At 56.4% G+C, this 10409-nt stretch overlaps 1 protein-coding gene across 18 annotated transcripts in view; it reads right to left on the bottom strand.

Annotated features, from left to right (window-relative positions):
* Positions 1 to 341: 341 nt before the first annotated feature.
* DENND1A (DENN domain containing 1A) overlaps positions 342 to 10409 on the bottom strand; it is a 513465-nt gene continuing 503397 nt past the window's right edge. For 16 of the 18 annotated variants that reach the window (XM_058694192.1, XM_058694190.1, XM_058694195.1 and 13 more), the window contains 3 exons: positions 7783 to 7911; positions 4567 to 4825; positions 342 to 3418 (listed from right to left, as the gene is read on the bottom strand). In XM_058694192.1, the coding sequence (XP_058550175.1) occupies positions 2225 to 3418; positions 4567 to 4825; positions 7783 to 7911 (1582 nt within the window). In that variant the 3' untranslated portion in view covers positions 342 to 2224. The remainder of the gene's footprint in view (positions 3419 to 4566; positions 4826 to 7782; positions 7912 to 10409) is intronic. The other 2 variants (XM_058694182.1, XM_058694186.1) reach the window with 1 other exon arrangement.

Raw genomic sequence — 10409 nt, 5'->3', positions numbered from 1 at the left:
ATCTCCCCCAACACAACAGAGGTGTTGGTTTTTAAGGCTCTGCCCTTGCTAATGACCTATCTATGGGGCTGAATTTCATGCTGTTCCCTTGAACTTGTTCCCTGGAGTGTGGGCACTTTCAACACCACCGGTGACCTGCAGCCCTGCTCCAAGGACTGGCCAGGCCTGGGCATGCCTGTGACTACCCCCCGCCCATGCCCTACTCCAGAGGGAAAAGGACCTGGTCTCAGAGGCTCAAATGGAACAGAGGCTGGGGAGTGGGCCAGGGGTCAAATTCTTCCCTGACTGCTCTGAGCCCTCCCTTTCCCCCAGAGCTTCCTCAGGACACAGGGATACCAACCTTCTCCCCAAGAAGATTTTATTGAACGCACACACAACATTCACCCTTGGGTGCAAATTCAATCCAGCCAGTGAAGAGACAACAATGCTCTCGAGAACACGGAGTGCTCGCCACCAGCCCCCAGCACAGCCGGGGAGACCGACCACGGGGTGGGCTCTGCTTCCCTGGGGCCCCACAGCATCCCTCATCTCACACTTTGTCTCCGATGGGGCTTGGGGGGCTGCCCGGGGTGGGTGGGTGGATCTGGAACCGGTGCGGAAACACCTGAGAATCCTGGAGGTGCCCATGTGCCCAGACACCACGTGGCTCCCTCGCCACCTCAGCGGGCCGAGAACACGCAGAGATTGAGAGAGAGAGAGGGCTTGCCCAAGGGGCCGTGACCGGCTCAGGAAGGGGCTGTGTGCCAGCAGCTCCTCGCACCTGGTGTCCGAGAAACTCCGGGCCAGCCCTCCCGGCCTCACGGACCCACACAGGGTCCCTCAGACGATGACAAGGCTCCTTGGGGTTCCGGGGGCCTCCAGGAGCCCCCTGGCCCTGTCAGACACCTCTGAGACTGTGTGTCTGACCATTCACAAATAGGAAATGAGAAATCAGGTCAAAATGCTCACAATTTCCTGCATGTCTCAGATGGTTGTTTTCTTAAATGGTTGGGCCGTATTTTAACTCAGTTTATTGAAACTAGTCAATTTTAAGAATCGTCAAATCAATAAAGTAGAAAGGAAAAGATAGATAAAAGAAACAATAACAAAACATTTCAATTTAGCTTTGGTGACGTGGGCCTCAGGAATTTCTACGCTATGTGGGTGGGGGACGGGGTGGCTCCTGGCCCTTCTCCGGCCTCCAGGCTGCAAGAAGCCAAGTTCATGCACTCCCCCAGGGCCTGGAGAAGGGCTCAGAGCCCCTGCCCATTCCTGAACAGCAGCTGGGACTCTTGCATCAGTCTGTGGCATTCAGCTTGGCTTCCCAGTTGGGATCTGGGTGCCTGCTTCTCAGCTCTTCCCCTGAGGTCCCACGCGACAAGAAGCTGGGCCCCATTTCAGTACATACTAGAGGCAGAGCACAGGACGGCAGCCCGACTCCTCCGGATGCACTCAGTTTACCTGTTGCTATTTTCTCTTCTACGAATCAAGAGTTGCTGGTGCTCCCAGCCCCCACGCAGGGCTGGCTGCGACTGTGTTTGGCTGTCAGAGGGTTCCCAAGGATCCCTCAGCCCCAAATCCCTCCCAAGCCAGAAACAACTGAAGGTTGGGGTTGGGTGAAGACTCAAGAAAGAAAGAACGAGTGAGGGTATTGCTAGAGAGGTTGTAAATGCCCTTCCAGGTAGGCAGGCTCTCCAGCCCGGGAGGGGGGCTCCTTACTCCAAACTCCAGACCACATGTGTCTGGTATAGACGAGCTCACACCGAGGCCACCACCGATGCCTGTGCTGGTTCCTGCGGGGGTGTGCAGGGCCGGGCTGCAGCTGGGGCAAGAGAACAGAGCTGGGGAGGGGAGGCCTTGTGGAGCCCTGGGGCTCCCGGCGGGAGGTTTCCAGGGGGACGGTGGGTAGGACTTGGTCTGGGGCAGTCATTCACCCAGCTGACCTCTTTAGTGCAAAACCTAATCAAGGGTGCAGGGGAGGGGTGATGGCAGGGCTACTGGGGTGGGCACCCAGGAGCTGGGTCCATTCCCAGGCCGGAACTGGCACCATCTGCTAGCGGCCAGACCTCAGAGATGGGTGGCGTGGAGGGGAAAGAGGGGCGGCAGAGAGGGGGACCCATCCCTTCCCACTGGCAGAACCTGGGCGGAAACAGAACAGCAGGGGAAGCAGGGCCGGCCAGCCTCGGAGCACAGCGGTGGGCGGCACAGCGCGTGGCCCGGCTTGCCCTCGCTCTCGGCGCCTGGCTCACTCGAAGGTCTCCCACTGCTTCCTGAGCTGCTCTACTGAGCCTGGGGCAGGGGCCGGGCTCACATCTTGCTTGGTTTTCCGTAACAAATCCTCAAAGGGGTCTCTGGCCTCTTGAGGAGCAGAGGGCTGCAGTGCTGGCTCCAGGCCCTGCGGGGGTCTGGGAGGAAGGAGGGGGGCTTCTCCGGGCCTCAGGGCCAGCCCCTGCTTGGCCTCAGCGGCCCTGGCACTTGAGCGGGCCAGGGGCAATGTTCGGATCCTCGAAGGGGCGACCATTGGGGGGCCCAGGGGCTGCAGGGGACTGGTGTGGGCACCCATGGGCATCTGGCCGAAGAGGTTAGGCATGGAGAGGGCAGACAGGTTGGGCTGAGATCTATGTGGGACACAGAAGCCAGAACTGGACAGCAGGAGGCTGGGGGCAAAAGCTGGCCCCAGGGGAGCAGGAGGGGCCCCAAAAGGCCCGGCTGGTGTGGAGACCAGGGGCATGGCAGGCAGAGCCGCTGGCACGGTTGGCACAAAGGGATTGAGCGATGGCTGTGGAAATGGGGTGGGGGTCCCTGTTGGGGGGAAGCTGAACTGGGGTGTGAATGAGGTGGCTACATTAGGGGCTGAAGGTCCTGGTGGAAGGGTACTGCCTGGCCAGGCTGTGTTAAGTGGGTCCAGGAGGGCCAGCAGGGAGTCACCACTTGTGCCTGCAGCCCCTGGGGCCAGGCTGAGCGGCTGCAGTGGTTCGGTGGGTCCTTGGCGGGCGGCGCTGGGGAGGAGCCCGGGGAACGGGGCTGGACTCAGGGGGGCTCGCCTTTCCCACTCAGCCTGCGGCCGCTCTGAGAAGTCCCCGAGGGCGGCGCTGGCCGCCTGAAGTTTGGCCGGGCGGGCAGTGGGGGGCGGAGGCACGATGCCCAACTCCGGGGTCTTCCTGCCCTGAGGCCGGGGGATGGTAATGCTGCCTGGAGTCGGGGTGGGCGCCTCCTCCTTGTCACTGGGGTTCAGGATGCTGTCCTGGGCCGGTGGCCTGCGGGGCAGAGCCAGGGAGCTCCCAAGCAGGGATGAGGGCTTCTCAGGGGAGCTGGCCGGGAGCTTGCTGGGGATGGCCATGTCGTCCTGGCCCAGGCTCCAGAGCTTGTTGTACGGGTGGGTGAGCTTCAAGGCCATTGGCATCCCGCGGCTCCTGTCGCTCCTGTTCAGGTCCAGCCTCTGTTGGAGAGAAAGAGGGAGGCAGTGACCAGAGACTGACCTGGACAGACTGGAAGGCAGAACATATCCATCCCCGTGCCCCTCCCGTGTGCCGGGTGGGCGCTGAGACTGGGATCCCAGGCGTGTGGCCGATCGGGTCCCTGGGACTCAGAGCAGCCGGGCCCAGGGCACCAGCAGAGAGCCCGGGTCTGTCCGGACGCCAAGCCCAGGCTTCTCTGTTTTCCTCTTTTCCGACTCCAAGTCAGGCTTTTTTCTCACCGCACAAAGGGATTCCAGAGAAAGCCCTTGTCCTCTTACGTCAGTGTCGCCAAGTAGTTTTAGGAAAATGACTCCATTTATTGACCATCTACTGGCTGGGCCTTTTTTACTTTTCAAAGCGTGGGTACTTTTAATCACCTGTGAGCTTGAAGGTGAGTGAGGCACGGGGTCTGAGCAAAGGTTTCTTCCCTGGCTGGCAGGAAAACAGGACTGGGCTCATGTCCCGGCTCTGCCACTCGCAAGCGACACGACCTGGGCGCCACTTCCCCTCTCTTGGCCCGGACTTGGTCCTCAGCGGCAGGGGAACAGGGGACTCCCTGCAGGAGGGTGAGCTCGAATCACTGTACCCACGGGAGCTCCTGTCAGTTCCACAGACCCAGAGACTCAGCAGCCTCCACTTGCAAGTGGGGAGACAGGCACAGAGAGGGGATGAGACAGATTGGAAGTCGCGATGGCAGATCAGCGGTCCCATGCAAATAATCCGGAATCCAGGAATTCTGATCCAAAGGTTCTCCAAGGAGACTTGATGGGCACGGGAGCACGCCCACTTGGATCAGGCGTCAAAGCCCCGCCTGGGGGTGGGGCTGGGGTCCTGGAAGAGTGGAGCACCAGCACACCCCTCTCTGATGCACAAATGGAAGTGAGGGGTGGATTTCCACCAGGTGTAGCATCTTCTATGGTGATCGCTGTGAGGGTGGCTCACTGGCTGTTGGCCGGGCTGTTGGCCCGCCCGGCAGGGTTTGCAGTCAGACTGACCCTGAGCATCGGCCGAGGACCCTGGAAAAGTCACTGTTTCTCCCTTGGTCTCCTTCGCTGTCACACGGGGGTATCTGCCTCGTGTGTGGAAGGCACCGGCCCTGACAGGTACCCACCCCACCCCGGTATCATACCTGATAGTCAAAGGTTCCTGGCTGCTCCCTCAGGTCTTTGGGGGTCCGAAGGTCCTCCAAGCTCTTGGCCTGGCCCAGTGGCTGCAGTGGGACATCCATGTCCAGGTTGTTGAAGACGTCCTCCAGGAGGTCGATGCTGGCAGCTCGGTCAGGTGGAGCTGGGGCAGGGCCTGTGGGCTCCCGCACTCGCTGCTCTGGGCTCTCTGCCTCGTCACCTTCTGCGCTGTCTGACTCCTTGAGTGTCCGATATGGCTGAGGCCTGGGAGGAGGCAGAGCAGGCTGGATCCTCCCGCCCAGAGCCTCCACGGGAGGAGCCAGCAGCCCCCACCCCCAGGAAGAGTACACCCGGGAGGCCTGGGGACAGGTGAGTGTCCTGGGGTCCCTGTGAGTGCCGGAGTCTGGTCACTGGCAATCTGACAGACCTGGGGCTGAATTTAGGTTCTGTTGTTTATTGTGGGACCCTGGGCAAATTGCTTTGGCTCTAATTTGCACTAAGGGGATCCACTTAGTTCCTCTGAAAACCACAGGACCCACCATATGACTGGGGAGGGGGGCTTGCAAGCCATCCAGACAAGGCATGAGGAACGGGACGTGATTAGAAAGGGAACAGGAAGCCTGCCCATTCCTGAGCCCAGTCTCTGCCCTCCCACCTCCCCGTGGCTCATGGGGAACTGAGCTGGGAGAAATTCTCCCCCCGGGTAACTACCCAGCACGCCTCAGGACCCTCAGGAATAACTGTCTGGGCCTCAGCCTGTGCTGACCTCTGTTCTAGCTCTGGTCTTGCCATCACTTGCTGTGGGACCTTGGGCAAGTCTCTTAACCTCTCTGAACCTCAGCCTCTTCCCCATTCCAGAGTCTATCTCCCTTGCTGCTGGTGGTGGTGGTTATGTGAACTACCTACCACGGTGCCTGGCAAATGGCAGGCACAGAGGCTGTTAACAGCCTTCTGTACATTTAACTCAGGCATAGGTGACGAAAGGTTTCTCTAACTTTCCTTTTTCACAAGCCTCAGCCCCAGGGCACCACTGGGTACATGGAGAACAGTGCCTGGATAAACCCTGACTTGACTCTAGTGAAGACCAGGACAGAGGCTAGGGCTGGCTCTGTCCCCTGTGTCTCAGCAGAAACTGCTCACGGCTCTGGTAAAGTGGGGGAAGGGCGCCACCTGCTGGTCCCAAAGTCACACTTGCAGGAACCAGGGTAGGGAACCCACAGCAGAGAGAGGGCTCAGCAGTCAGGACTCCATCAGCCTTTAGTATCTTGAAGTTCAGAGAGGCTAAGTAACTCACCCTAGGTCACAGAGCAAAAGGTAGCAATGGATGCCAAGTTGGAGAGACTTCAAAAGTTTCCACTGACTCTGAGCCATCTGACCAAGGAATTGAAGACCTTTTAACCAAGCTTGAACACAACCAAGGAGTAAAGAAAAGTCAATGTGCTCCTTACACTTAAGGAAATAGTATTCTTTAAAAAGAAACCATTTTATTTGGACTTACGATGGGCCAGTTCCTTGCCTTTCCTGTGCGACTTATTTTTATTTATTTTTACTACAGTATAGTTAACTTCTGAGCCAGTTCCTGTTTAATAACACACACCACACACAAGAACCTCTACTTTTCTTAGGTCATGGCCAAAGGAGTGAGCGCTATTCACTATTTAAATAATTAAGGCATCAATTAATTTAAAAAGAACGAGACCCCCGCACTCTGTGGTGGGGGGTCCTTGGACATCACTCAGGCAGGGAGTTTTTATCTGCAAGGTGATTTTGAGTTGATTATGTGGATGAACAGGTCTTATTCCAATGGTTCTACCTTTATTTTAACTAACAGTAGAGATAATAATTGACACATTAGGCCTATGATATTAGAGATATTATTGCTGAGGAGAAGGTTAATTTTTTGAAGTTTTGACAGAAAAATTTTAAAGAAAAAGATTCAAGGTACAGAAAAGGTGGCCTGTGAAACTCGGGCAACACTGACTTAGGCCACCACTTTCTGAGTGAGGACAACGGGAGGGGACTGACTTGCCTGTGGTCACAGGTGAGCTGGTGGCAGAACCCTGCTACCCCAGGGGGCGATGGTAGGAGCAGAAGTGGTGGGTTTATCAGGTGCCCTGAGCAGCTCACAGGCCTGGCTCAGGGGAAGGGGCTGGGACGGGGTGGAAGGGAAGAATCCCCTCTTCCCTAAGATGGTTTTATTTTTTTATTTTATTTTATTTTTTATTTATTTTTTGGGACAGAGAGAGACAGAGCATGAACGGGGGAGGGGCAGAGAGAGAGGGAGACACAGAATCGGAAACAGGCTCCAGGCTCTGAGCCATCAGCCCAGAGCCTGACGCGGGGCTCGAACTCACGGACCGCGAGATCGTGACCTGGCTGAAGTCGGACGCTTAACCGACTGCGCCACCCAGGCGCCCCTTCCCTAAGATGGTTTTAATAGCTCACTCCCTAGAGGCTGGTTGTGGCCCCGTGGGTGTTCAGCAAAGGGCAGCTCCCTTCTGTAAAAGGCTCCCATTAAAAACATTACAACTTCGTTAACAAATGCAGACAAAAGCTGTCCCTCTGCTTGAGCCCAGCTGGGAAAAACTTGTGGGTAGATGGGCAAGAACTGGTAAAGAAGGGGTAACTACCAAAGCTTAACATTGGGTGGTGGCTGGATTGTGGGCGAACCTTGTTTTTTCTAAGTTGCAATTTATAATTAGCATGAGGCACAGGCGATAAACAGCGATGATATAAATTATCTTAAAAGGCAGATCGATACAACATTTGGATCTGTCAGCAATAACATATACGCTCCATATCAATACGTGTTTTTTCTTTTAAGGTTAAAATCTGACCCTCCGTCTCCATAGTTTTCTGAGATGTGCTGAGCTGGAGGAGGACCCAGGCATCCACAACCACTTCCATTAACGGTCAAGTGCAGTCTCCTGGGTAAGGGACAGAGACTCATGCTCCCGTCTCACACCTGTCAGCCCTGCCACCCTCCTGTCACCTCACTCCTCACCACAGAGCCCACGGGGCTGGCAGAATGAACACCCTGGGCAGAGGCACACACGGGGGACACTCACTCACCCCACGTGGTGGCACAGGGGCACCGGAAGGCAGTGGCTCCAGACGGCCCTCCCCGCACACAAGGGCAAGCAGCACTGGCCCCCCTCCCCCACGCGGCCCAGGAGAGTCACCAAGCAGAGCTCAGGGAAATGGAAGAAGGAAGGAGAGACCATTCAAAGGGAGCGGAGAAGAAAAAGCTTTCGGTGAAGCCAGAGCTCGGGCCCTCTTCCCGCTGGCATTCATCGTCAGAGGAGTCTTCGGAGAGGAAGACCGCATAGTGTCGCAAGGGCTTTACCAGGCTGGGGCAGAGGAAGACAAGAGAGAAGAGGCAGTTAGGAGGCACCCTCAGAACTCCATGTGGCCGGTGGGAGGGGGGCGTCTGTGTTCGGCGCCTGGCCCCCGCCTCCCTCTGCCAACCTGGGGTAGAGGCTCCCTGGAGAAGGCCAGAGGGCGCTGGAGGCCTGACCAGTCCCCCAAGGTGAGGAAGCTGGTCCCGAACAGAAAAGAAACCGTGAGTTTGCCATAGGTGTCGAGAGCCTTAAACACGGATCCAGCCACCTATGACCTCGCAACCCCACGTCTGTCTAGAAAATCCTAAATGTAGCAAAGAAGGAGACACAAAGACATTCACTGCTGCCATGCTGAGGATATCAAAACACGGGACATCTTAAACTTCCAGCAATAGGAGTCTGCTGGAGTGAATTATGGTACATTTGGCTGAATATTACCCACCCATCAACTATAGTGTGTCTAAGAAAGAAGAATCTAAAAGCCAGGATGCAGAATTGTAACTGCACTGCGTTCTCTCGCAGCTACTTACGGGAAACCGCACAGAAAAAAGACCGGAGAGGGATGTACCTAAATGTCCACAAAATCTAGCGGGATTAGGGGCGAATCCCCCCCTCCCACACTGCCTCTTTTTATTTTTCTGTGTCTTCTACACTTTCTTCAATGTGCATACCTACTTCAATAATCAGGGAAAAATAAAAATAGAAAGTTAAAGAAGAAAGTGAGCCACGTGGAGGGGCACTGGCTAGAAGGCCCTTTTCTGATTAGCGGCTGTTCTCTGGAGTCTCCCTCACATGCCTCTTCAGAGAGTCTTTTTCATCTGTGATGTGGAAATTAAATATTCATTGTTATAAAAAATACATCTCCCTTGTCAGCCACCTGTGAGCTCTACCTCTATAAACACAAACACTACGCAGCCCCGAGAAAGTCTGCGTGGCTGCCATGAATTATACACTGACCAGGGCCCGGGAGAGGTGCGGGCTTGGGAGAGGGGGAGCTGGGCCGGACAGACCCGGGGTCACATCTGGGCCCCACACACCAGGCTGGGCATGCTCAGATACCAGTGAGGGGGGCACAGGTGAAGTTCGGGGGACGATGGAGCAGGAAGCATAGGGGTGCCTGGGTGGGGGGCAGTCTCCTCTCCAACACCCCCAGCCAGAGCTGGCTCCTTTCTCTGCTTTTTTTTTTTTTTTTAATTTTTTTGATATTTATTTTTGAGACAGAGACAGAGCATGAGCAGGGGAGGGGCAGAGAGAGAGAGAGGCAGACACAGAATCTGAAGCAGGCTCCAGGCTCTGAGCTGTCAGCACAGAGCCCGACGCGAGGCTCGAACCCGTAAACCACGAGATCATGACCTGAGCCGAAGTCGGAGGCTTAACGGACTGAGCCACCTAGGCACCCCTCCTTTCTCTGCTTTCTGATGCACTTCTTTCCAGGTTTCCTTTCATAAAAGGGCACCGTGTCCATAAGAGTGAATGGGAACCACACCGGAGGGTCCGTGACGGGCAGCAGCTATTCCTGGTGGACCAGGAGAGCAGGCTGGGCTGTGATTTGCCATCGCCAGTGCTAAGGCAGTTGTCACCAAGAATATGCTATTCTTTTAAAAGGAGAACCCGGGGCTGCCTCCCAGAGCTGCAGAGCTCCCCGGCACTCGCATACCCAAACCCTCTCACTCCTTGCGTCATCCTTGGAAGTTAGGCAGGCTAAGCGGTTTGTCCTCATACTGAGGTGGAGACCGAGGCTCCCAGAGGGGAAGCCACTTGCCCAGGGCCACACGCAGGGAGGTGGCAGGTCGCTGGGCTCTTCCCCTTGCCCAGGCTGCCTGCCTGGGTGTCAGGGACTTGTCCTTCCCAGACCAGAGATAGCATCAGCCTAGGTGGGGTGTTCTCCTCCGGACTCAGGACAGAGGGCAAGAAGATGTGATTCACAGAAACGAGGCCACCCAGCTCCTGTCACACCCACTGGGACATAAAACAAGGCACAGACGGGCCACCCCACACAGCCACTGGAATCCTGCTCTGATTCATCAACTCAACCTTGTCACTCTCCCGCTGGACACCTGCAAATCTACGACACCGCAGAGCAATTCTGAGGCAGCTGTTGTGTGGTGAGTAGACCCAGTAAGTGTTAAGAATAATAACATCCAGGTATTCACAGGATGATTTACTCAACTGTTTAAATCCAGCACCGGACGCCTCTCCTGAGCAGGTGAGGAGGGGTGGAGGGTGGAGAGGAGGGTGGCCTCCTGCTCCACTCTGGGGAGCTCTGGAATGTGCTGGGTGGGCAGGGGTGAGGGTTGCAGGGAGGCAGTGCCCAGCGCCAGCTGCAGGCAGGATAGACACCACGCTGTCCGCCTGAGCCTGTCCACCCCTGCAGCCTCCTCCTGCCGCCCCCCTACACGCCCCGCAGACCTCCCTGACATCTTTTCCTGCTCTGCCTGCTGCACTGACTGAGGTCTTGAAGACTTGGCTCAATGGGCCTTCTAGAAAGTCTCCCTGGAATCCCCAGC

Source organism: Neofelis nebulosa, chromosome 12, assembly GCF_028018385.1.
Source record: "Neofelis nebulosa isolate mNeoNeb1 chromosome 12, mNeoNeb1.pri, whole genome shotgun sequence".
Taxonomy (NCBI): Eukaryota; Metazoa; Chordata; class Mammalia; order Carnivora; family Felidae; genus Neofelis; species Neofelis nebulosa.
Note: the sequence above shows the minus strand (reverse complement) of the source record. Positions and strands in the feature narration are given on the sequence as shown.